General features: G+C 44.0%; 1 protein-coding gene across 2 annotated transcripts in view; it reads right to left on the bottom strand.

Moving 5' to 3' along the window:
• Positions 1-27,968, bottom strand: part of ATRN (attractin) — a 130,833-nt gene that overhangs the window by 39,778 nt on the left and 63,087 nt on the right. The window contains exons 20-25 of one of the 2 annotated variants that reach the window (XM_015862984.3): positions 23,372-23,465; positions 22,545-22,597; positions 21,373-21,467; positions 20,475-20,553; positions 19,912-20,069; positions 14,237-15,158 (exon numbers count right to left, since the gene is read on the bottom strand). In XM_015862984.3, the coding sequence (XP_015718470.2) occupies positions 15,129-15,158; positions 19,912-20,069; positions 20,475-20,553; positions 21,373-21,467; positions 22,545-22,597; positions 23,372-23,465 (509 nt within the window). In that variant the 3' untranslated portion in view covers positions 14,237-15,128. Of the gene's footprint in view, positions 1-14,236; positions 15,159-19,911; positions 20,070-20,474; positions 20,554-21,372; positions 21,468-22,544; positions 22,598-23,371; positions 23,466-27,968 lie in introns of those variants that run through there. The other variant, XM_085545912.1, reaches the window with a different exon arrangement.

The raw sequence follows: 27,968 nt of genomic DNA, 5'->3' as shown, positions 1-27,968 counted from the left end.
TCTTAGCTCGCTGCCCTGCAATCCACACCAACTGCAAAGGAAAGCGAAAAACAAGCCTGTATTTTGGACAGAAAACAGAGGGAAGAAGCGAACAGGAAACTGGGAGGTGGTTAAAGGCAAGGGGAAAGATTAGGGAGCCTGGGTAAAAATAACAAAGCGGAGGGGAGGCAAGCCAACAGCAAGGCAACTTCTGCAACATTAGGAATCACAAGTTCTTTCCAGGTACCTCCTATTTCCTCTGACTATCAATCGCAGCACCACAACAGGAAATTAACTCTTTCATGAAGCATCTGAATGCATTGCAAAACCGAACTGAAATCTGCATTTCGGCTACAAAAGCTGGTGCTGGATATTCAAGTTGCTTAAGATGCCTTCTCTTTTTTTCTCCCCCCTTAATGAAGTGCACAATACAGCATTATTAGCATAAATCTCTTCTCCCAGCAGCACCCAGCTTCCAGAAATCATGAATACATGCAAAACGAGGAACAAAAATCAGAAACACCTTCTATTATTGCATTTGCTCCAAATACCACAGTCACACTGTCACAAATACATTCAATGCTCTTAAGTTGAAAGCTCCTTCGCAGCAACTGGGTTTGCTGGAAAGGCAGCTGAAAAGCTGCAGACCAGATGCGTGTGATCTCAGTACTACTGCCTCTGGAAGGGATGAAAACAGCACTTCTGGCTCATTTTTGGCCTAGTGCTTCCCAGTGTCTTTCTGAGCAGCAGAAGAGCACAAAGAGTTCACTTTTTGTTTTAAAGCCACTCTGGTGACTGAGGTGGTTCGATGTTTGCAGACGTGCCGTGCTGTTTCCTTAAGGCAGAGATATTTCTCACTATAATACCATGCCCCAAAATACAAACGAAGACCACATTGTGGACCAAAAGTTGATAACTAAATAAGAAAGCCTGGAATGTTTCCTACAGAAACACTATCACAGAATCATAGAACGGTCCGGGTTGAAAAGGACCAGTCCTTTTTTAATGCAGCCCAGGATATAACTGGTCTTCTTGACCATCCACAGTGCTTCTTTCGCCTGCCTATTGGAGCTCTTCTTCTGCAAAGAACAACTGAGGAGCTGCACATCACACACAGACTGAAAGAATGGCAAGGTTGGGTTCTTCAGTTTACTTCTCACAAGCCAACATCATTTTATGTTATTAAACCAGACCAATCTATGTCACGGGCAATTTAGTATCATATTTGTTAATGGCTTGCTTACTTAAAGCTTAATTTCCCCTAATATAATCTGTACCTAAGACTTAATTAATTCAGTTACATAGAAAGTTTGGTTAGAAATAGCCATTATAAGTAGACTGTTCATTCTGAATATAAGGGAAAATACAGCACAAATTCCGTAGCGGTATGGATTTCTAATTAAGTTTGGACGATAGTGGAAGATTCATTTATCCACTCTCAAAATCTAATTTTGCACCGAAAGAATAAGCAGGGAAAGTGCAGGAAAACACAGCGTGTCACACAGGAGGGTGGGAGGGCCACCTCCAGGCATCGGGAGGAAATTCAGCTCTGCTGTTAAGTCACCGTGTCACTTCCATGGCACGTGTCCTGCTAACAACCCTGCTTAGAAGTCCTTGCCCAAGGAGGCTGTGGATGCCCCATCCCTGCAGGCATTCAAGGCCAGGCTGGATGTGGCTCTGGGCAGCCTGGGCTGCTGGTTGGTGACCCTGCACATAGCAGGGGGTTAGAACCAGATGATCACTGTGGTCCTTTTCAACCCAGGAGTTCTATGATTCTGTCAAATCACAGCATCATCAAGGTTGGAAAAGACCACTAAGATCACAGAGCCACTGAATGGGTTGGAAAGATCACCAAGTTCAATCCCAACCCAAGCCTGCTATGCCCACTAACCACGTCCCAAGCACCACATCCACCTTTCAGTTCCTCTGTCATTCAATGAACATAAAACATGAAGGCAAGAAGAAAGTTGGTCTACTTCCACCACCCAACACCATCTACCTGCAATAGTTCCGAAGCACTTGGCCACAGCATATTTTGTCTGAAGGAAAAGCAATCTGAACCCAATTGAAATTTCAGTTAACAGTCGGTATCTCAAACTCAATATTCTTCTGAAGCCAAACTACTGTGAGTGACGGATACAACGGCTGACAAACAAATTGGGATGATTGCATACCAGGAACTGGTTTGCATCAGTAACACAGTGTTCCAGTAGAAATGAAATTGCAATGTAACTTAGATTACTTTATTTTTCCCCCCCCAAAGTGACCAAGTGCTTCTTAAGTCTGCTACTTATTTTGAAACAACTTCACCTTATGCCCTTATGTACAACCATATCTAAAGGCATTTAAGCCCCAATTTACAAGTGCCTTGAGCTCATAGAAAAGTATCTGGGTTTTCTGTACCACTAAGAAAAAATTACTAACGTGAAACTGATGAGAAACTGTAAAAATGTGTGGGTTTTTTTGTGAAGCATAGGAAGAAACAGTCAAGAGAATTACGGATAAATCATCACAAAGTAACACTTCCCAGTTGTGCTGGAAATTACTGCTTATTTTCAACACATAAAAGCAGAACTATTAGCCATAATGGGAGTGGGGCAAATTTCCCCTCAGACTCAAATAATTCCTTATATTGAACATACTTCATTGAGCCTGGGTGTATCAGCCTGAAGAGCTGCCAATGGATTGAAGACCATCACCAGAATAGTATTCTGATAACATGATTTGGAGCATTTGGGCTATCTCAGTGCTTGAGAAAACATGAATGAACAGAGAAAACATTCTCCTCGCAGCTTTTCATTCTCCCGGTAACAATTCAGGATTATTTGTCTGTATTTTCACCTTTTCCCACTTTCGCATAAAGGGAAATGAATCACATCAGTTCTGCCTTTCTTCCCAATCCCACTTCACATCACAGAGGAAAAACGTGAAACTGGAAATGGTATTTTGAAGAGGATGCTCTCTTAGGAAAGGGAAAAATATAGAACTTAATTAACATCTTAAACTGGAGAGGTACAGCAAAGAAGGCACAATGGGAGGTTGACCACCAACCAGGGTTCAGTGCTTGCTTTGAATTCATGAGATCATTAAAAAAGGTCCCTTGCACTCAATCCATTACCTTCACTTTGTAGGTGGGAGCACCTTATGGCATCCGAGCCTACAGAACCAGCCAGCACCAAAAGCCATGGACATGAAGAAAGCTCAGAGTGTTCGCTTTCTACTTAAACACAACCCCAAAGCCAACGTTAATGAACAAAAAAGCAGCACAGAAGGCTGAAAGCTCCAAGGAAATCCAAAGAGAAATACACCCAACAGCCAAACAAGCTGCACATGACATTTATGTGCACCTTCCTCTATTTCTTCTCCAGCACCTCCACTTTCTCTTTTCTGTTTTTCTTTTTTTTATGGTTAGAGGCAAGGATTCAATCCGACCTTGGAGAATACAGACGACAGTAAGAGGAAGCCGTGGCCTGAATGCTGAGTGCCTGCGCTACAGTCAGAGGACCAGCTGAAAAACAAATGTGTGGCGATGTTGTTTTTTAAAGCCTTCTTGAGTGATGCCAAAGTCATCAAAACACTCACTGTGCCCTTTACGAGAACGGTGAGGGGAAAGAGTGCTCTTCTGCTTTAGAGAAGCACCATTACAGACTGCAGTTCTTTAAGCACCAAGACGTTGCACCCTTGTGAAACTCATGGCCAAAACCCGGTGCTGGTTTTGGTACTCTCCACTCAACAGCAGCAGTATGGCAACTCTTACAGGCTAAGCAATGAGGGTCTGGGAAAAAACAACCAAGCTGATAACCCTGGTGAGGCTACATTTAGAATACTGGGCCCAGTTCTGGGCTCCCCACTTTCAAAAAGACAGGATCTCCCCAAAAGAGTATAGCAAAGGGCCACAAAGATGATGAAGGGCACCTCGTATGTCCTGTAAAAAGAAGGCTGGGTTACCTGCCTCTGTTCAGCATGGAGAAAAGAAGGCTGAGAGGGGATCTGATAAATGTTTATAAAGATCCCAAGGGAGGTGGGAGGCAAATGGATGAGGTCAGGGTCTTATCAGAGGTGCATAGCAACAGGACAAGGAGCAATGGCCTAAAACTTGAACATAGGAAGCTCTGTACTGATGTGTGGAAGAACTTCTTTATGGTCAGGGTGACGGAGCGCTGGCACAGGCTGCCCAGAGAGGCTGGGGAGTCTCCTATGGAGATACTCACAAACTGGATGGTTGCCGACTTGTGCAACCTACTGTAGGGAACTGCTTTATCAGGGAGCTTGAAGCTTCAGAGAAGGAAGGTCTTGTATGTGCAGCACTTTATTTCTTAACATTTGAATTACCATATCTTAGAATGTAACTGTCTCAGGATTAGCTATTTTGCTTTTATCAGCGTAGTATGCGTTTTATTTGCACTGTCCTCAGTTACTTCACCAAAATAATGGTCTTCTGTTTTTAATTAATGCTCCTAGAAATGTGGTTTGAATTTGTAGTCCTGCGTGGAGCCAGAAGTTGGACTTGTTGCAGGTCCTTTCCAAATTGGGATATTCTATCATCCTACAGCCATCCACAGCTACAGCACCAGTTGACCAGACCAGATCCATAAGAACTGGGTCAAAGAGAGATATCCCAGAATTTACTCTGTTCCTATCTGCATTCCCCATTGCTCACCAGAAACTCAAAACCGACCCCCCAACCAAGCACAGTCAGACCACTGCTTTGATACCTTGTAGATGAAAAGCTTCTGGTGAATGTGGTGTAGCTGAACAGGTTCATATGCCCAAATTTATATTCTGCAACAAATAAACATAAAATTTTCACTAAAATTTGATTTCCACACCTACTACTGTGAGCCATGTTGCTCCTGTGTGGAAAGCCAATGAAGGAGATAAATGACTTGTTCTTCATACGCTGCAATGCTAACTAAGCCATCGAGCCTTTACGGCACAAACATTTGGTATTGTGCAAATATAAAAACTAGTTCACTTCTGAACTTACACCCAGCTGAAAATCAATTTATATTCCAATACTGTGCTGCCTTACTGCAGTAGTCACAAATTGTCACTTTTCAGCTAATTGGCTGCAGTCAGCAGTTGGCTCAGAAATGCCAATTATCTACGCTTTGTCTCCCCATGTGAGCTTTCCGATTGCTGTGCGGAGCAAACACAGGCATAGCTGCCTCTAAATTAAAACCAGCGCTTAAGATCGAGTCCCCCCTTTTCTCAGCATCACAAAAAATTACCACACAAAGCTGACAAATGGGAAGTATTTGATCAGAAAAACAGCCAGGTGCTGAATAGTGATGCACAACTCAGTTTCGGATGCGCCAACAGTGCACTTGGAAGTGCCATAACCAGGGCAGCAAGATCTGTTCGGGCCCGAAGCACATCCAGTGAGACACTGGAACAGGTTCCCCTGAGGATGCTTCACATTGGAGGCATTCAAGGCCAGGCTGGATGTGGCTCTGGGCAGCCTTACCTGGTGGTTGGCAGCCCTGCACATAGCAGGGGATTAAAACCGAGAGATCATTGTGGTCCTTTTGAACCCAGGTCCTTCTATGATTCTGTGATTCAATGATCTTAAAGGCCCCTTCCAACCCAAACCATCCTACAGTTCTACAATCTTCCTTATGGTAACGCACTACCAAATGCCACAAGAACCCAAGGTAGGGGCAGAAAACACTCAGCTCCTTGAAGAGCTGAAAAAGAGTATCTTAAACCTAAAGATCAGGACTTCCCATTGCCATCTGCCAGATCCTGCCCACAGACTGATGAAGGCAATGGTCATGCAAGAGAAGAGGAATTCCACAACTCAACAGCAATCATGCAGGAGAGAAAACCTGAAATAAAAGGGTCCCAGCTCCTGCTTCCAGAGCTGTGGCAATAAGAGGGAGTACCTGAAGTAATAACGAAGGTAGTGCTGGGATGGTGAACCTCACAGGTTGTGAGGGCAGCAGCAGTAGTGTCTGGCTGCAGGGTTGGCATGGAACTCACAGCATTGTGACCTCTCTGGTGGCCAGGCCTTGCGGTTGGCTGCTGGATGCTTCTCTCCTAAAAGGCATGTGGACAGTAGCAGCATCCCAGGATGGGATGGAGAGATGACTAAGTCTTAAACTTAAAAGTTTAAGAGAACATTCAATGATAGGGCAGCATCTGGGATGAGGAGGGGATGCAACAAGCTCAAATGGTAATGGTTTAAATTGAAACTCACTGCATTTCCATGGCATGAGTATCTTAAAGGAGTTCCTGTGTTCAAGAACACCTGGAGCATCTCCCCATGCAAGGAAAGGCTGAGTGACCTGGGTCTGTTGTTCAGCCAGGGGAAGACCTAAAGGGGATCTGTGTATAAAGACCTAAAGGGAGATGTGAGGCAAATGGATGAGGTCAGGCTCTTCTCACAAGTGCACAGTTATAGAATAAGGAGCAACAGCCTAAAACTTGAACATAAGAGGTTCTGTACTAACATGTGGAAGAATTTCTATATGATCAGGGTGACAGAGCACTGGCACAGGCTGCCCAGAGAGGCTGGTGAGTCTCCTTCTATGGATTCAAGACTCGGCTGGATGCCAACCTGTGTGACCTATTGTAGGGTGCCTGCTTTGGCAGGGTGGTTGACTTAATGACCTCTTGAGTTCCCTTCCAACCCCTGTGATTCTGTAAAACATTTATATGTTGTACTGAGGGACGTGGTTCAGTGGGGAGGATACTGGTAGTAGGTGGATGGTTGGACCGGAGGATCCTGGAGGTATTTTCCAACCTTGGTGATTCTGATTGTTCTACAGTTTCAGTTCCAATCCCTCCCCACAGCAGAGAGCCTGACACACACACACATAATTCTGCCTCACTTCTCGCCAACAACTGAACTAAACGTGGTGATTTTTTTCCGTAAGAACTCACTCTGAAGACAAAAGTTAAATACAGGACATTTTGGGGTAACAACATTTGAGTTCAGTTAAATTATTAATGTTACCCAAAGGCTAAAGTCAGTCCCTCATTTCAGTTATTAACAAACCAGACTCCTCGAAGTTATTTTAAAGGCTCAGAAACAGAATCAAACAGTCCCAAACACCCCAACCCTGCACACTGCCTGCAGACAAAATCTCTACTTACCTGTGGCCTCTCACAATCTGTATATTGTTAAGGTATCCAGCTGAATGCCTTTGAAAGCAAATTCCCTGCTTGTAATTCCAAGGGAAGAGAGCAGAAATAAATAAGTGCAGAAAAGAGATGTTGTCACATTGATTCTGCCCCAACACAGCTTGCTTCCGAAAGCTCTTCTGTTTGTCCAAGAAAGGATTTCTGGTTTCTTATAAGCTTTGGTATATCCACACTTCACCTTGATGTCTGACCTACAGGTTTGGTAAAAGCCCCTTGGAAAGGGATTTCTATCCTTGGAGCAAACTTCTGTGTTGCTGGTTTTAATTCTGCCACCTCTAAGCAACAGTAACTCCTCAACCACAGTGCAAGAACTGCGCTTCATGCCTTTTGGACTTCAACAGTCTAACTAGAGGGGGGAAGAAAGAAAGAAATGCAGGTCAGGAGCTCACGCCGTTAAGAGGAATTCAGGAGAGGAAAACAATGCTATAAAACCCCTTGTTTAAGAAAAAAAAAGGGGGAAAAAATGCACATTTTCCACTACTTGGTTGAATGGCAACAAATTCAGGAGTGCAGGAGACTCCTTGAAAACCTATCTAAAATATCAGCCCTTAAGCTGGACCTCAGATGTGTTTATGCTGTGGAGCTGTTTCCAGTTATCTCAGCTTGGCAGTGCGGACTGCATTCCCATGTCGGTCTGACAGCTGCAGCGGGAGGGCCAATGCCACAACTCCATCCCCACAGCGCCTGGCTCATGCCACGGGAGGAAGAGGCACTAATCTGCAGCTGGGAATAATGTTCTGGTTACAGAGTGAGCTTTCTTGCCACTATATGAATCTTGTAAGAGGGAAAAGTAATGCTGACGTACTCCCTGTTTTCAGTGGATTTCGACTAAGACACTATTGCAAAGATTATTCTGGAGATGAGGCAGCCTGGAGCAGCTTTGCAAATAGTGCTTGCAAATACAAAGGCGGAAGCCAGACACAGAAAGCAGCCACTGAGTCTGCAATGCTCCACCCTTCCCCATTGCAAGTCCCCAAGTTCCTCTGCAGCACCCAATGCTGCTGCCTGGATGTGTTTGTGAAGGATCCCGTTGGCTGGCTCTGAGCCCAGCCCAGCTCCAGCACCATCTGTGTACAGGATAAGTGAGATCAGCGAGCAGACCGACTATTCACGGGGAGTTTCAACATGGTAAAAGTTAAAACTTCCAGCACACGACAGCTCAGCCACTCTCCCAGACACTGGAAGTCCAGGAAAAGTGAGTTTACAGCATACGGCCACCTGAATGGCTGCCAAAAAACTTACGTAAATGGAGTAAAAGTTGTTTTCATGAAGAGCTTGCAATCATTGAGTGGCCTGGGTTGAAAAGGATCATCTGGTTTCAACCCCCTGCTATGTGCAGGGTCACCAACCATCAGCCCAGGCTGCCCAGAGCCACATCCAGCCTGGCCTTGAATGCCTGCAGGGATGGGGCATCCACAGCCTCCTTGGGAAAATGTGGGTAGCAAGCAGGAATCAAAGATAATGAGAAGAACAAAGCAGCTAAATACAAATTAAGAGGCTTTTTTCAGGATGCAAAATAGCAGGCAAATGGAAATGGCCAAAACCTTCTGTCTTGAATCACCTCTGGCCAGACAAAGCATGGGACACACAGCAAGAGAGGGCTGAGAGCTACAGCTCTATCAGCAGACAAAGAGCTTGGTCCCCCTCCCCCAGAGGGAGCTGTGATTTCTGAGGGCCATAAAGGATGAATCATTTAAAATACTGATCAGTCTGTATCAGAAAAGATGAGCCCATGAGCTGCAGCCTGATCTGGGTTTCTTTCAAGAGAAGGAAAACGGAGTGGAAGGTTTCTTTCCAATGGATCAGATGGAGCCCGTGTAACCGCTGATCAAAGGGCAGCCTCATTAGGTGGTGCTGATATCTGCATCCTCAAGGAGGGCTGAAGTCAGAATTCATGAGCTTCACGAATCAAGGATTTCTTTCTTAAGAGCCTCTGTTATGACTCTGAGTTAAAGACATCTTAATGTGGAAAAACAGCACTGCTGGGGAGGGAAAAATGAGCAGTGTCGATATATGTGGATACATGCAGAGGGAATGGCTTCATGTTGTGCCAGAGGAGGCTCAGGTTGGATATTAAGAATTTCTTCTCTGAAAGAGTGATCAGGGCATTGGCACTGCTGCCCAGGGAAGAGGTGGGGTCACCATCCCTGGATCTGGTCTATAACATGGGGATGTGGCACTGAGGGATGTGGTTATGGGCATGGTGGGGTGGGTTGGGGATGGTGATGATAAAGCTCCAAGTGAGGAAATCAGGTTGGAACCTGTCTTATTTGCGCTGTTTCAAGAAATAACTACGCACGACATCCATCACTATAGAGAAACACACCAGATTCAGGAAAAAACTAAATAATAAACCAAACCTAATCTTCCCAGAAATTAGTTCCTAGTGGCCTCATTATACCAGGATGCCACAGAACCATGCTGCCCTGACCCTAACTTGTCCATGCTGTGAGATTTGCCAATATGGTAAAAACATCATAACATGAGGTCAGGAAACAAAATGCAAGAGAAAGATATTCCAGCAACATTCCAAGAGTGGATTGTTTTTAACAGAAGCAAAGCAGACCTGCAGTGCCAGCTGAGGTTTGTTAGGGGAGCACTGGTGGCTCTGCCTTCACGTTGGACAACCAGAGGAGCCAGACGCCTTCTGCTTTTGTCATCCCACTTATTATGGGATGGATTCTTCCCCAGTGGTCTAACAAGGCTGTGTGTACTGTGTTTGAGTGTTTAAGTTATTTAATATGAGAGTGGTGAGATGCTGGAACAGCTGCCCAGAGAGGCTGTGGATGCCCCCATCCATCCCTGGAGGTGTTCAAGGCCAGACTGGATGGGGCCCTGGGCAACCCTGGGTATTAAATGTGGATGCTGGTGGCCCTGCCTATGGCTGGGGAGGGGGTTGAAGATTCATGATCCCTGAGGTCCCTTCCAACCCCAGCCATTCTGTGATTCTGTGAGTGTTGTGACTTCTTGTGTTCTATTCCCAGTGCATTTTTCTCCCCCTTCATTCACTCCGTGTACTATTCTTTGGCTCTTTAAATGAGCTTTCACGTTAGGAAATACATCTCGCTCTTCTGGTAGTCATAAAATCTTCCCAGCAATGGCCCACATCGCTCATTTGCTGAAACATATTTCAACCCAATGCTTCCCATTTACGTTCAGCAGTGGCCCACTGTACTTTCAGGAAGGGCTGCTGAGCACAGAAGCACAGCACCTGCAAGCAGTCAGTACATCACCACCTTGGACCCCACCCAGGAGGAATTACTGCTAATGTAATGCAGACTTTGCTTCCACATAAAATTAATTCTGCATTTTTTGATACGATGCTTTCCAGGCTTGAAATTTGAAAGAGAGACAGAAAAAACTATCATCTACTTTTAAGGGTAAGAGAATCATAGAATATCCCATGCATATCTTATCCATATACATCTTACTCTCACATCCAAAAGAAAACTTCCTACAAAATCCTTTTGGTATTGTTAAGATCTGAATCTCAGCGTCCCTGCCCTCCTATAGCTTGATTTATTTATGTAGCTGATGTATTGGGAAAGCCACGTGGCCAGACTTTCAATGCTTCATGAACATATTATGATAAGCTTTAGCACCAGAGATGTGTGAGTTATTTCTTCAACACAGCTAAATCACCCATATGAGATTGAGGCGAGAAAACAAAATGAAAGAATATTAATAGGGCGGACTGCACTAAAATGGTACCTTTCCTAATTTCAAAGGAAAATAAAAATAAGGAAATAAAAATATGGGGTAGACTGAGACAGCCTTGAACGTTCTTCCCATCCTGGTACAGCAAAAAGAGGCTGTGATGGAGCATCATGTTTCCAGTCAGAGCAGATGTCATAGAATCATCAAGGTTGGAAAAGACCCCAAAGATCACCAAGTGCAACCAGCAACCCATGTCAGTGAAGTGTTAATACTACAGAGCATGATGCGACTGGCTGAATGGTCATGGTTCAATCCCAAGCACAGCTCGAGCTGTTTTTCACCCATAGGGTGGTGATGCACTGGAACAGGTTGCCCAAGGAGACTGTGGATGCCCCATCCCTGCAGACATTCAAGGCCAGGCTGGATGTGGCTCTGGGCAGCTTGGTCTGCTGGTTGGTGACCCTACACATAGCAGGGGGTTGAAACCAGATGATCATTGTGGTCCTTTTCAACCCAGGCCATTCTATGATTCCACGATTCCAAGAAGCTGCTAAGGAAAATACTACTTAATGTGAAAGGGAACAACTTCTAAAAGGAGAAAAATGTCATCGGTCGATGCCAAAAATAAGAAGGCAGGAGCAGATAAAAAGGAAGCAGCTGTTTCATGTTTTAAAGTATCATTTAACTGTTCTGTTTCAAATCTTTCCATCCCCAGCAGAAGATGTCAGTTTGCCTGTTCTGGAAATCAGCATGTAATTGCATGTCTCCAAAAGTAATTACATTCAATGGCAAATTTCATCAGATTAACAAATTGATTTACTTCTCATTGTTCGGGTGGAAGTGAAGCTCTCACACAGCGAGCAGCTCCCAAGCACCTGCAGTTACATCTAAATAAAGGCAAGGGACATCATTAGCAAACAACTTTGGCATTCCAGGGCTTTCAGAAGCAAAACTGAAAGAACACTTTCCGAATGGAAGGGTCCCAGAGAGCTGAGGGTCATTATATCTCATCACCAACACCTATTCCTAATTAAAGGCATGCAGGGCATAGTGAGGACCTGGCAGGAAAGATCACCATCCTCAGGAAGGCTTCAAACCCACCTGATTATTTTATCAGAGCAATCCCTAGCTATCTATAAGTATTTTATTCTCTTTGGCCAACAACAAAGCCATTTTTCCTTTCCCTCTACCCCTATGGAGAGCTTTCATTTGATTAGCCCATGGCTTTTGATTACAGAACAACATTAATTTACAGAAAGGCTGGAAACATCCACGGGCCACATCCATCCTTAGGGATATTTATGCCCTATATCAAACGTTTCCTCCAGAGACACATCAGGGTATTATAGTCAGTTACAGACTCAGCTTTTAAACTCCAGAATGCTTTCTTTGCTCTGCCTTGTTACCAGCATTATCAAAGCCCTTTAGTTAGGCTGTAAACCTCAAAGAGGTAACCCTGGAGAGCATCGTGCTTGCAGTATGCATGTCACCTTAGAGAAGTGGAAAGCCTGAACTAAAAGCAGCCATGGGATGGCAGCATTCCTGGGGTCCCACATTCCTCAGATGGCAGGAGCTGAGTTACCCCAATGCTGTTTTTGGCCTTGCTGATGCTTCATCCATCACCCTGCTCTGCAAGGTAACAAAATGCTTCCCGACACACATTAAGCACTGAATGGCAAGTCAAATTGAGGCTTAATTGAAAGTAGTATTATGATTCACACTAATGGCAACCACCTGTTTTATGGGTAACGCCGCCAATACAAATAGCAGGATGGGGAATCGGGTATCAGAAGAAGAAATTTAATCTAAATCTGCTTTAATGAAGATTTCCTTTGAAAAAGGAGAGCTTGGAAGAATTCAGTATTCGCGTCCTGCTCGACACAAGAACCGTGAGGCATTAAACTAATGATGATAGAGATCAGAGTGAGAGCCTTGTCTGAAGGTTGCAAAGGCTTTTTAGGAATATAATTCACGGCACTTTATAAAATGCTGGCTACCATTTCCCACTTGGAGAGCCACGTTCAGCATAAGGGGAAATTATCCTGCTTCACCCAGCCAGAGAGCCATTCCTTACAAGAACCTCAGTCTACTTTATAATTCCTCTCTGCACTGAAATACAGCTGACAACAGCAGCATATGGCTCCATGTGAACTCTGCCTACATAATAACACAGGAAATATCCTCTGGCTTAAGAAAAAGACACATTTACACATAATTGCCAGCTCTGCAATGCCAAACAGACACGCAGGGAATCTGCTTCCTCACACTCCTATACATGTTTTCAGAGAAGGAATGTAAACCAGTAGGAACTGTTTTATAGGCCAAAGGAGGCCATTAGCAAAAATAATGCAATCCCAGAGCAAGCTGTTCAGCTGCAATGAGAAGCAGAGAAAAAATCTTCTGATGTGCAGGAATAAACAGAGCGTAGGTGGTTCCCTCAAAGCAACAGCACAGGGAAGAAGGAGTTGGGCGTGAGGACCCTTGTGGGTCCCTTCCAACTTGGGAATGATGCTATGATGCTAAGAGAAGGTTGTAGATGTAGAAGCCGCTGGTCCAAAACACCAAGCTTTATTCTGAGTGGAATCATAGCTCCATATTGATGTGAAACCTTACTCAGCTCTATCCAGAGCACCAAGATGTGAACCTTGCTTCAGCAGTTGGATGCGGCCATCCCAGTAGCTTTATGCCAACAGTAATTTAGCAAAAGCGACGTGAAGAGATGAAAAGAAAGCACAAAAGGAAGAACCAAAGCATGGTGGTGATGGGCTGACGTTTGGACTTGATGATCTTAGTAGTCTTTTCCAACCGTAATGATTCTATGACACTAAGGTCATCCATTAGCAGTACCTCACTGCATGGAGAAGCTTAAACCTCATTTCTTGGGCCACCACGTGGTTTCTGCACACACAGCAGCAGGGAAACTCATGGGCACATAAGTCTACACGTACAGGTTGGTGACAGTCATCTGGCCTATCACCAAAAGCAAGCTCTGCAAATAAAAGGCTGATTTAATTACAGCACGTTTCAGGTTGTCCTCAATTTTTCGGCTGGCTCTGCCATTTGTTACAATTCCTGAGCTTGAACTTCTGGCAGCTCCGCATAAAGCAGCCATCAATTGAACAGAGATGAATTGTTTCCACCTTTCGGTTCACCATTCACAATTCCAGCAGATGAACTATGCAGCAGTTCAACATTTTGAGTGGGTTCGCAAACATTTTTCCTATCACTGTAAACAGCCTGTTTGAAATATCCCGAATAATTATGACAACACATTATGTGACTGAATTAAGCTATCCACACTCCATTAACTTTCAGCATAGAAGGGAATAAAGCTTTAGGAGAGGCTATATAGACCCTCAGCTGTGAAATAAATCAGCTGGAGGAACCCTGAAAGAAGCTTCAACAGCCCATGCTGAAGTTTGCGAAATTAAAGAAATGTAGACAGCAGAGGCAATTTTAGCTATTTTTCCTGCACAGCCTTTATTAAATCATGCTACAAGGCAGCAATTTCACTGACTTGAAAGTTTCCTCATATCTTGCAGAGGCCCCAAATGGCGGGTGATGTTTAATGGCATGGCAGCACTCCTCCAAGCACAGCACGCGGTGATGCTATGTCGGCACGGTGACACTTTCCTGAAGCCCAACACGATGATGAATTGCCGAGCAATGAGATTTTTGCTTATTCCACATGCAAAAGGCTGTAAAATTCCTTCACCTCTTTTTGTCCCTTGAAACATTTGGCTTATAATTAACGTTTAAGCGCGTCTGAATTAAAATACTTCAACCAACATGAGAGAAAGAGAGGAGGCAATTGCCAGTTAATGACACAATTACAAACTGCTTGTTTTTTTCTTAATCAGCTCCTAAGCTTCCTACATGCACTCAGCAAGCAGCAATCTATGTAAAAAGCTTTAGAGGTGGATCTGAATTCTGGGAGAGCAGAAGCTGAAATCACATGGGACAGAATGAGGATGACAGCAATAGGTTGGGATAGAAACAAGGCAGGACCACAAGTTGTGAGGGACATGGTTAGTGGGTACGGTGGTGATGGGTTAATGGTTGGACTGGATGATCTTAATGGTCTCTTTCAACCTTGATGATTCTGAGTTTGTATTTAGTGAGTTGCAGAAAGCCCCATTATCTGTAATGACTAAGCTGTAACGGCGCAGAGCTCACAGCCACTGAAGGGGTGGAAGTTAGTTCTGTTAGCAGCTAATTTTGACCCACTGCACTCCGGAGAGATCAACTTCTGGAACATGTCCCATGTAAATACACACTGCCAGCAGGAATACAAGCATCAAAGAGCTTCCAGCTCTCACCATGAGCTACTTCTCAGATCTAGAACTTCAAATCCCAAAGGGCTGAGAGAATGCCACCTGAAATGAAAACCCATGGAAGTTGCTCTCAAGTTACTGCAGCCAATTTCCTTGCTCCTTATGGCAACATTCTACATCTTCTTTTAAAGAAATACCTTCTGAGAGAATAACAAACACGCAACGCAGGTTAAGAGCATACACAGAGGCAGGGAGGGAAGAGATGCGCTGCAGATAAGGAACCCTTCAGGCAGTGCTTTCCAAGCAGAAGAGAGAAAGGTGAACAGCTGTGGTTTGAACAACGCTTCTGAAGACAACACAGCTCTGTTGGACGGCGTGCAGGAGCAGAAAGAGCTGCAAAGCAGAGAGGGGAAATACAGGGATGTTTTTGACGAGTCCTTACCTGAGTTTTTAGGGAAGCTTGGCAAGCTAAGACTTTTAAAGGAGCTCCGTAACGCCGCTTTCATAAGCAGAAACTACTCAGACAAAGTTAGCAGGAAGCAGATTGCTGCGCTTTGAAGGCTCTCTGCATTTTTCACCTTTTGCTTCTATTACAAAATAATCGAGTCGGTAAGGCAGGGAGGGAGAGACATCCCAAACCAATAACAAAAGAAACCAAACTGAAACGGTTTTGAAGAGAGGTGGAGCAAGGAGGAAAAAAAAAAACCCAAGAGCCAGAATTCGGTGCTGGCAGGGACGCAGCCATCTCTGACACAAAGAGTGTTTATACTGAGCCCTCACTCAGCAAGGCAGCAAGAGAGGAAAGGAGAGACAGACCTCAGTCACAAGCAGCTGGAGGTACTTTACTGCCCAGGGACAGACCCAGCAAAATGCGTGCTCTGCAAGGTGATGTACACACAAGGAGGGAATATTTCCCAGCATTTCCCAACAGCAGTCTGGCAGCATTGCTCTGCTTATAATGCAAACACTCTCGCTTCCAAAGGTAAATTGAAATACATTCTCCAGCTCCAAAAAGCAGAAGAGTGCAACTGCAATGAGCTGAACTGTAGGTGGCAGGCTCTGAGATATGGAAACCAGTTGGTGTTCTGGCCATCTGCAACATGTAGCTTTAATTAACATGTCTTCTGGACCTGGAGGACCAAATCCAAGCTGCAGAGGAAATACTCAGGAAAAAAACTATCAGGGGGAATAGAGGAAAGGGCTGAATAAAAGCCCTGAAGAAGCAGTGAGGAAAGGAGAGTGGTCACCAGGTGAGCAGTTACCCTGAGGCTCTTCAATCCTGCATTGAACCCCAGTCAAGGATCAATTGCTAGGAAGTCTTTGTTCCAGAACTCCATACATGAGTTACCTTCTATTTCATCTGATTGAAGAGGAACTTTTACAGTAAGCTCACGCTTTATGAAAAAAAAGGAAAAAAAAAGTAAAGCAAAGAGGAAAGAAGTGTAGAAAGGACAGGTAGGAACACAGATTGCAATTAAGGGCAATTGAGGGCAGCTCAATCCACTGCGGAAAATTGTACAAGACCTGAAAGGACACTGCAAGTCCTGCAGAGAAATCATATATATATTTATACTATGTTTTCCCTAGCCAAAAGCCGGTCTACATGGCTATAAGGTCTACATGGCTATAGGCTCTCTGTGAAGATGGGATGACCCTCACAAGTGCAGACACCAACAGCTATAGGGAAAGAAATTTCTTAGCTATGAACTGAAGAGTGTATGTTAAGAGTAATCCTAAGGGCCACGTATTCCAGTTTGTGCTGTTACTGCCAGGCTTCCTTGCAAAAAAATGCCTCTCTGCCAATAAGAGCTGACAATCCTTTATTTTGGCAAGTGACAAGGACATTAAGAAGAGCTGGTGATATAACATTACCTTGGAGTGAACGCACACACAAGCACTCGGATTAAAGTAAGGATAAAAGAAGGTAGGTGGTGTAAAAGAATCAAAGTTCACTCTGTTTAACAGTGAGAAATTAAGTAAGACACTAAAATCAAGTGGACCAAGGAGACAAGGAAGGGGAGAGCAGCCATCTAACTATTTCTATCAGGTCAAACAAACAAAAGTATTTGAAAGCTAGCTGAGAACTAACCTCTAAAAGGACATTAGGAACAATTAAAGAATCCACAAAGTACGGAGAGGATGGGATTCATTAGCAATGTCTTAGAAGCTGTGAGTGGTACAGAGATAAAACAGGAACTGCTGAATGTCAAGCTGCGCCAGACCTCAGCAACTGATAAACAAAATAGGGAGAGATGCTTCAGTTGTGTAAGAAAAGGAAAATATAAAGGGAAGGAGAAGAGGGTATGCTATAAGGATAGGCAGGAGACCAAAATCAATCAGCTACATTCCCACAATTAAATTAGAGCTTTCATTAAGGACAAGGACACCGAACATGGGTGGTGAGGCAAAGTGCATAACGGGAACGAGTTTATAAACAAAGAGAGAACAAAGATGGATACAAAACACAAATGTTTTCCTATGGTCAAAGTCAGTGAAAACAGAGAGAATTCATCCCTGCACTCCAAAAGGAAAGGTAACAAGGCGGTTAGAGCAATCCACAGCCAAGCATGGTGCTACAGAAAATGTTTAGTGTGTTTAGAGGAGGAGGGAGAATCATGATATTCACATCCCCAAGGCCTAAATAGTATGCAAGGTTTTTTGAATGCAATAAGTGAAGAACAAAAACTGGAATATGTCAAGTGATAGAGTTGGCAATGGTGAACACTGCTCTGCCAACCCTATGCTTTCTGTCTATAAAAACACTTAATTGCATAGACCTAGGAAGTGCAGTTCAAATAATGCAAGTCACATAGAACCAGAGAATCATTAATTGTCAGAAAATAGACAGGAAAGAATAACACTGAAGAAGATATAGACGATCTTCGGGACTGGCAATGTTATGCAGTAACAGCAGCAGGATAACATTTTATGATGCTATTAGGGATGGAGAAGAATGTTCGCCATCCAGTCAGGGAGCTCATCAGTTGGAAATAAAGGATGTGAAAGAGCAGAGTATATTAGGCCACATTAAAATGAATAAGGACTATTAACCACTGAAGGCATGAGAATGAACAACACAAGATGCTGCCATAAAAGGACCTAGAAAAGCCCATTAAATACACAGAAGCGTCGCTGCACAAAGAAATGGTGAGACCTGAGCCACATAACATTAAATGAGGCTGACCAAAACTATAAGCACAGGTAGGGCAGAGACCAGACTGATCATAGTGAAGTTTAAGGAACAGGAACTGCACTGTTCTTAAACACCTACAAGTGTTTAAGACACAAGACACAGCTCTGCGTTAAGAAATAGCAAAATAAATAATTCACTGTAAGGTACAGTCCAGCACTCATTATGGGAAGGCCAACAGTCAACATCTGTATCAGTCAACACGTATCTTGTGAGCTGGAAAATAAATGATGTATTTCTTTCTGACACCTGCGATTACCGATGTGATAAAAGAGAAGCCTGAAAACTTAAATCAGCCATTGAACAAATGCCCAGCTTTGTACATAGGACTCTCCTGAGAGCAGTCCTAATCCGAAATACTCCTCATATCTAAAACTCAGGGCTTTGTCAACCTATAAAGCAGAAACCAGATAATACTTATCAATATCATAAGCGACACTGAAAGGAACTAAACCGTAACCCAAGGTCAGGAGGTCAAATGTACTGTTTTCTAAGTAACACCACAGTCTCCAAAGCGTTTAAACACTACCATCTTTACAAGAAGGTGATGGGGACCTTTTACAAGTACTCTTAATAATTTCACAAAATTACAGAACAAAAAACTTCGACAGTATCTGCACAGCTTGATGTCATCTTCCCAAGCGAACCTCACCTCTTTACTCAACATGACAACATGAGTTGTCTGCGTTGGAAGTGACGCCAATGGTGAGTTTGTGCATCAACTGATGCCAATGATGAGTTTGTGTGATAGATATGTCTAAAATATCAAGCAAATCCACACGAAGAGTCCAGCTTTCACTTAGTAATTGGTTTCACTGGTTGAGAAGGATGATTTTGAACCCCTATGATTTGACCGAGTATCTTTAAAAAGGCATTAATCAAACACACAGAGCCTTGTTTGTGATCTCTATTCCAGACCCAGCAATAGCTTTGTCCTTCAAATGGACCCCATATCACCTTGAGCACACTGTGTTGATACCTGAATTAGCCCAGAGCAAGCAGGTGCCCAAGGCTACCCTGAATTATTAGCTGCAGCAGCAGCTGTAGAGCACCTGTGATTGCACTGTGTGATCTACGAGCATTTTCATGATCCACTGAGCTTCATCCACTGCTTGTGCAGCATTAGCATTATCACCACAGACAGCCTGACACCTGAGGCAATGCGTGTGTTAACAGACTGCACTGCATTAAGGGGAAGAACAAGCACCACCCTATTCTGCAGGTACCACCAGTCTTTGGCAGCACAAGGAGAAAGAGGGATGGCCCTCCAGTGGAGCCTCTAAAGAACATGATGTTAAAAAGAGACACTAAGAACGCTTCCTCTGTTTTCTCATTCCAGGCTTGGTTTTGTGGCTATGACTCTTTGTTTGCTTTCCTCAGAATCCACATCCGGACCTTTAAAGTCAAAGACCTCATTAGAGCACAGCTCGGTAAATAAACGAGCATCCCACTTGATTTCACAGCCCATTTTCAGATCCACTGGGCTGAGGTAATAGCAGGCAACACAACCTTTGTGCTCTTAATCAGGAACAGAAGAAGTCTGCTACAGGATTACACCAAGAGCTGCTTCAGCTTGGACAACACATAGCACAGCTGAATTGCCACATTGCTCAATGGAGAGGAAAAGAACATAGCAATAATTCCATGCAGACAAAGAGCCCCTACCTGTATTTTTATTGGCCAGGTGAAGTTGCTGACGTAGACGAAGAAGGTGATGTTTGGATTGTTGCGGAAATCAAACTTCTCATTGGAGAAGCTGTCCTTGTATTCCTTTATATTCGTTCTTGAAACAACAGGAATTTCCTCCCCAGCCTGCGTGCCAGCTGTTTTCAGATGTTAAGAAGTAACGAGAAAAGACGTTTCAGTGCATGTTTTCAAGTGACACATAAAAAGGGCAAAATCACCCAGAATCCTAATGCTCTAAAATTCACTATTCATCTAAACACGACCACGTTAAGCTGCGCTGTGCTATCAAAACCACTGTATGCCAGAATACTGCATCACTAAAAATTAAATTAGCTCTCCTCCGCCGTTCCCAAAACACACTATTAAGATGGAAAAATATAGTTCTTTTTAACATCTTACTCCTGCCCCCAAGGCACAGCATTAAAGAATATTACACAGCAAGTTCAGAGGTTAAAGCAGATGTTTCCAAGATCAAATCTGCATGTGTCAAAAGCTGATAACTGAAGCAAGCTACCAAGCAACTGAGATCACTCCAGTTTTACCTGCAAAGCTCGTTGCCCAAGTAATATTGAGGTTGAAGTTTTTCGATGCGTTGATAAACATATCCAAGTCTCTGTTTTGCTAGAGGAGAAAAAAAAACAACCCAACAAAACACAGATCAACAGAAATACCCACGGTTTTTAAGAGGAGCAATTTTGCTCTACTGTTTCCTAGCAAACCTTCACTGAAAAATAATCTTGGAGTTTGTTATATATGTGAAGCAAACACATCAAGTATCATCACATTAAGCAAATGACAGCCTGCAAAACTACTTCCATTTTCTGAAAGCAGTACCTGCCTCCCCAAGGAGGACATAATAAAGAACAAAACAAGTCACGTGCATGAAATGAAACAAGAATAGAGATACAAGGTATGGGCTGAGTAACAAGCAAAGCTAGAATTGCTCAGCAGTTGTTTAAACAACTATAACGAATCAACTGTGGCTCGTATGAAATTTTCCCATGAATATTTCAACTCTCATGGCCAAACAAAGCTCTTATGGAACTCTGTGGAACTGGACACACTTGCTGTGCTAGGAGATTGCACCTGAAGGCGCCCAATACTGCAACAGCTCATCATTTCCACAGCTGTGGAAGACCAATATACATCCCATGGACAATATTTGGCAACAGGAAGAGGGCTTTAAACTGGAAGGGAGTCAATTTAAACTAGGTATTAGGAAGAAATTCTTTACTGTGAGGGTGGAACAGGTTGCCCAGAGAGGCTGTGGATGCCCCCTCCATGGATGCATGCAAGGCCAGGTTGGATGGGGCTGTGAGCAGCCTGCTCTAGAAGGAAGTGCCCCTACTTATAGGAGGGGGTTGGAGCCAGGTGATCTTAAAGGTCCCTTCCAATCCCCACTCTATGATCCTATATTTCAGGAGAAAGTAGAAAGTTTACCTCTTCAGGTGTTGCTACAAAGTTGATTGCTGTGTAATAGCGATCGTCCTCTTGAGAAAGGCTGAAGGTGAACTGATAGTCAATGAGAAGAGTATCTGTAAGGAACACACAGAGCGAGTTATTGCAGGTCTTGGAACAGAACAAACTTCCACATAGTAAAGCATAACATCACTAAAGTGCATGAAAGCTCAACTAGGAGTCACTATGATGTTACAAAGGAGTCCAACTATGTGCGACTTCACACAAAAGGGGCAAACTCTCATTATTGTTTCCCTCTTCATGCCTCCTAGCGACCCTCTGTTGGGTAGACACGAGCCAGGCAACCCTCCAACGTCTACCCACAACTTTGACAAAGCACTAAGAGAGAAATTTCCATGGAAGAAGAGAACCTGGTGGAACTGAAACCGAATAACACAGAGTTGTTCTGGTGAGAGTTGTACCTTTCTGACTTTTCTCCCACTTTTTGCCCACTTTACCAGCTTGGTGCTAATTGCACCAGTGTGGTGAGATGCCCTTGCAAAGAGACTGCTGTGAGCTGCTGACATGTCCCCGCATTGCAACACAAATGGAGCTTAAATTCATTAAATACAGCACGTTGGCAGTTTCTGTGTCTCACAAAAATACTGCCTGAGACCGTACCTTCACGTAATTTAAGATGATATCTCTCCATGCCTGCCAATGTGCTGATCGCTAATATTTGCAAATAGAAGCTGGAGAGTTTCCCTTAAGCAATCTGAACCTTGGCAAAGTATCTTGGAGCTGCACAAGAATCCAACTGTTCATTTCAGAGGAAATGTTGGGATTTTGATGCTTTCCTCGCTCTAACACGGGATAAAAGAAATGAAAAATAGCGCTTCCCACTGACAAAAAATCTGCAGACCTGCTCTGACGGTGACTTATTAGGTATAAATTTCCAAGTATGGTCCAGAAAACCATGTTTCATCTTAATGTCATGTGATAAACATCCTAAAATTTGCTGTGAAAACCCAATAGGGACATCAAGAAGAGTGCATTGATTTTCTTCAGTGAAAGCTGAGGTTCTAAGAAAGCATTTTCTAGCCTTAGTCTTAATCTCTTGGACTGTAAGCTGATCTGTGGCGGGTGAGTTTTAAACAGGCTATTTTAAATGTCAAACATTTGTTATCTACAAACACAATCCGAACTGTACTCACAGTAACACGTTCCTTTAAGTGGATTTCCCTGATAGCGGTTTTCTACTTCGCACCTAAAGGGAACAAATATTTTGAAGGTTATATTTTTCCATCTCTATTTATTTACACTGAGATGCTAAAAATAAGAAAACGCCACCTGAGAATTAAAATACAAGGCAAAATGATGGAAATTAACTTTGTATTCACTTGGAACACGTTGAACAGCTCTTTGCAATGGATGGACCTGTATGAACTATAGTCAAAACCTGAAGCTCCCATTTGCATTGATGTCCATTTCAGGATCTACACGTTTGCCAATGTAATGCTTTAAAAATAAACCCATCAATGAAATTATTGGAAATGAAATTACTTCCACTAACGTTACACTAAAAGCATTTCTGTTATGTTGCAGAGAAACCTCCAGCAAATTCATTGCTCCGAACCAGCTCCATTAAAATGCCCCAGCGTCCAAGTCTTATTTCAGACATATTTAGATTCCCCCCAGGAGAGAGAGTGAAAATCAACCAATTAGAAAGTGGGATCAAACTAAGGATGAAGCAAAACGGTGTGCTCATTCTGTGAGGTGGGGGCATTATCTTTGCCCCCATCCATTCCGCATGACGTCCCCAATGGAAACGTTAAAATGGAAATCTTCATGCAATCATTTGGTCCCTGCTCTGTCCCCCTGGGGAAGCACGGCTGGCTGCACAGCCAATGGAGTTACTCAACTGTCAGCAGGAAGAGATGAGAGCAGACATCATCAACACAGTCATTAAAGCACGCGGGGGCTCAATGCCAACATGCATACGGCCCTTTGCTTTTAAACAACAAAGTGAAAGGGAACTCACAGTTGACACTCATCTCCTTTGATTCCCTTGGTGGTGCAGAAACACTTCCCCGTGTTGGTGTTGCAGACGGAGGCGTGGCCGTTGCACTTGCAAGCTGGTGGGAAAAGGGTGCAAGGTTGAACAAAGCAAAACACGTTTCATAAGCAATTAAATCCAAACGGCGATGCATCAACAGTTAACAGTGTACATGAAAACTCCTCGGGTGCTCTCTGGTTTCTCAGGGCTGGTTAAAAATAGAACCACGCGACAGAATGGTTCCAGGGACAACATTTTGTATGAAACCACAATCTGAATGCTTCTCTTTAGCCTCCAAAATCTATTTAACTTCCTCTCGTGTTGCTAGATTGGACAAGGGATATCATAACGGGTAGCAAAAAGGCAGCACTTCAAATTATTTGGGGCTCGCTAACACATCTCATTTAAGCTCAAAACCCAAGAGGAAACAGTGATCTCTATTCTTTCCCAGCAAAGCAAAGCTCCCGGTGCTTTCAGGGCTTCTTTCAGAAAGAAACCTGCTGTTGAGAGAATATTATTAAAGGAAGTGCATCTGCAGCGTGAGAACTTTGGTGTCTGTGCTTGAGGACTTTGGGCTGCAAACCCCAATCTACTTATATATGATATATAAGATGGTTGTGTTTCCCTCAGCACATGGCGGATGTGCCTCCAAAGAACCTTCCTAGTTCCAACTGAAACACTCCTGCTGACACACTTTGTTTCTATAGAAGTAGGGGAGATAATGTGCAAAAATGAAACAAGACAATTCGTCCCTGAAGTCAACTTCAATTGAAGTCAAAACAATGGATCTAAGAGCTCCTCCCAGACAGTGGGCGCCTCTCAGTTTGTTCTGTTGATGGCCTGGAAGATGAGCTCACCTGGAGCTGTGAGAAGGGGGGAAAAGGACATAAAGAAAAGCTCCCTCATTTGTGCTCTCCGAGCTTGCTGAAATTACATGCTTTAAAGGATGGTGTCAAAGCATTTCGAGGCACGTGCCACAATGTACCAGCAGGTTCTTAGATGAAGTCCTCATCCCGAATATTCTTGCCCACCTAGGACCTTATTTTATGAATCCTTTTGATCCTCCTTTGTATCGGCATGTAAGGGAAGCTCTATTGTATCACAGATGCCTAATTGTGCTTCTCATCTGTGGATGAGTGGTTTCCTAGCAGCAACACGGAACAAAATAGGAAGATGCACAAAGGACTATTGTGAAAGCAAGTGGACGAGTGAAGATGTGACAAAATCACTGTATTCCATGAAGCAAACACACTTCTCATTAGTGGCACTGGAAAAAATAATAATTCTTAATACTACCGAGTATGTCTTTTACTTCCTTCTGCTTTGGAATAAATAAGTCAAGTGAAATTTGTTCAGTATTCAACAATAACGCATGTAAAAATAATAAGTTCCAAGCTGTGTGTGGTTTGGATGCAGATGACAACACCTTGAGCATCAATGTTTGGTTCTTCCTCACTCTGCTCAATAGCCACAAAATTATCAAGAAGATTTAGCATTCCAACATCTCTATTTAGAACAATTCACACATTTCCCTACAAGTCCCATTACTGGAGATCATTCAGTAAAGGACTGGAAGATGCATAGAGAAGGGAGACTTTCTCCTGGCTCTTCAAGACATGAAGGCACATGAAGACATGAACAAACTAGTAACAAAACACACTAGAAAACCTGGTTGGACCACAGAACCATGGGGGTTGGAAGGGACCTCTGGAGATCCCTCAGTCCAACCCCCCACTAAAGCAGTTCCCTACAGCAGGTTGCATAGGAGAGCATCCAGGTGGGTTTGGGTATCTCCAAAGAAAGTGACTCCAACACCTCTCTGGGCAGCTTGTGCCAGGGCTCTGCCACCCTCAGAGGCAAGAAGTTCTTTCTCATGTTCAGATGGATTTTGTGTGTTCCTGTTGGTGCCCAGCGCTCCTTATCCTGTCACTGGGCATCACTGAAAAGAGCCTGGCCTTATCCACTTGACCCCTGCACTGCTCCGATCCCTCTCAGCCTTCGCTTCTCCATGTGAACAGCCAAGGGCTCTCAGTCTGCCCCCATCGGGAGGTGCTCCAGGCTCCCACCAGCTCTGCAGCCCTCTGCCAGGCTCTCCTAATAGTTCCCAGTCTGCCTGGAACTGGGAAGCCCAACACTGGGCTCAGTGCTCCAGCTGTGCCTTCCCCAGCACAGAGCAGAAAGCCACAACTGCTGCAAATGGCTTTTGGATTATGCAAACCCAACAATGAACCTGACCTGTCTCTCAACGAGGCTCCTTTGACATTCTTCACAATCCCTAAGCCTCAGACTTACCCAGAAGACGGTCAACAGGATCACATCACCTCCTTCTGCCTTTGGGGAGCTTCAGCATCCTGATGGCAGCCACCGGCTGACCTACCTTCCTATGGCAAGTGCTTCTGTCCCCATGCACCTGGGGGGAGCAGGCAGCTCTGTGCCACCAGCAAACGCTTGGCAGATGCACGTGGAAGCGCTGCCCGCAGCGGCAATCTGATTGCTGGCACAATAGCACCTTCCCTTCTCTTGCAAATAACTTCCTTATCTACCGCCAGCATATTTTCGAGAGAAACTTTAATCAGAAATTTCAAAAAAAAAAAAAATCCTGAATGCAGAAAAAGCACCTTGCAGCTATTTTTACATTTGATGTACCGCAATTCCTGCCCTTCCTGATTAACACTGCTCTACGTTGGGCACTTCCTAAAAGCAACTGCTGAGCAGTGATTTGCCTGCCGCTTCGTTATTATCTGCCCAGCTCTGCAAACACCGACGCCTGCGATGATACGCAAACAATTCCTTCAGAGGTAACAGCAGTTTGTTAACAATTCTTAAACACAAGTGAGATAGCAGAATTCACCTGCCCTGATGGAATAAAGCAGCAGGAAAAGGCATCTAGTTCTATTCGTTCCCATTCCTCTTTTTCTATTGCTTTTCACTCTGCACAGCCTTACATGTTGAAAGGCAACTACTGGCCCTGCAGCATCTCTCAGCCTCCTGACATCCCATCAGCATTGGAAATAGTCCCACCCATGTTTCACCAGTACTGAGCATTTGACATTTGGGGGATATTTAGGACCCCTGGATTAGACTCTCACACTCAGTGCCTGCTCATGGAGATGGCATTTCAACTCTTTGAAAGAGAAGACAATGGCAGGACAAAGGGGAATGGTTTTATATGGAAGGAGGGAAGATTTAGGTTGGGTATCAGGGGGAAGCTCTTTACTATGAGAGTGCTGAGGTGCTGGAACAGCTGCCCAGAGAGGCTGCGGATGCCTCGTCCATCCCTGGAGGTGTTCAAGGCCAGGCTGGATGGGGCCCTGGGCAGCCTGGGCTGGTATTAAATGTGGAGGTTGGTGGCCCTGCCTTGTGGCGGGGGATGAAGCAGCTTCATGATCCTTGGGATCCATTCCAACCCCAGCCATTGTATGATTCTATGATTCTATCAACAGCTGTCCCCAGGACAGATGTGACCACAGGATCTCAAATCACAGAATCATAGAATGGCCTGCATTGAAAATGACCACAATGACCATCTAGTTTTTTATATTGATTGTATTAGTTTATGATTTTTTTCTCCCAAATAGAGAAGCACACAGCAGTGCACACCCACGCCCAAGAAGAGTGGGATCAGCACATCACCAATGGGAAAAGGAGAGATGGCAGCTTAAATGAGAGAGAAAGCAGAAGTTTACTCCACTGTCCATCAGCTGATCCTCATAGGAAGCATTCCCCTCTGGAATCCATTTCATGGAGCAAAACTTCCAAGTTGGCAGCAATCATTCTGGCTGCATCAGATACAATAATTTCCTCTCGTTTTACCTCCTCCGACCCACTCAGGTTTTGCTGCCCACCCTCCTGCTTCCCTCGTCCTTTTTTGCCATCACAGCAAACAGCATTAAATCACAGCAAATTAAAAACCTGGGTCCAAAGCACTTGAGAGCAAAGCACTTTTGACATGAGCTACCAGTTTCATCAGATAAGCGAATGAATGCTGCTCCAAAGTCTCTCAACACATTTTCTAATTTCTCTGGATGACTTCAGTCTATCATACATTATCTCGACAAGAAACTATTTTTGGACGATCCTCACATGGAAGAGTCTGAAGTAACTCACTCTTGAGTTTTCACAAGCACAGAAATGCAACAAATACAAAAAGGCACATTCTGATCCAATGATTAAACCTGAATGCAGGACTGTACATATTCCAATGCCAACTCAGCCTCAATTTATTCATTCCTGCACTTCAAATTATCTTCATGCAAAACGAGTTTGAGGATATCAGCGGTATTTAATCTTGCAGATAACGTTCTAAAATAGAAGTGTCAAAGATGCACTTTCTCCTTTGTACCATGAGCACTGTGCTGTCTGTCACAGTTTCACATCATAGAATCATAGAACGGTTTGGGTTGGATGAGACCTTTAAGGTCACCTCATTCCAACCCTGTGCTATAGGCAGGGACTCCCCACACTAGACCAGGTTGCTCACAGCCCCATCCAGTTTGGCCTTGAGGGCCTCCATGCATTCTCCAGCTGCTGACTCCCACCTTCCCCCAAAAGGAAGCTGCTGCTTCCAGCAAACATAATTAGA

This window comes from Coturnix japonica, chromosome 4 (assembly GCF_054131305.1).
Source record: "Coturnix japonica strain WE chromosome 4, WE-NBRP24, whole genome shotgun sequence".
Taxonomy (NCBI): Eukaryota; Metazoa; Chordata; class Aves; order Galliformes; family Phasianidae; genus Coturnix; species Coturnix japonica.
Note: the sequence above shows the minus strand (reverse complement) of the source record. Positions and strands in the feature narration are given on the sequence as shown.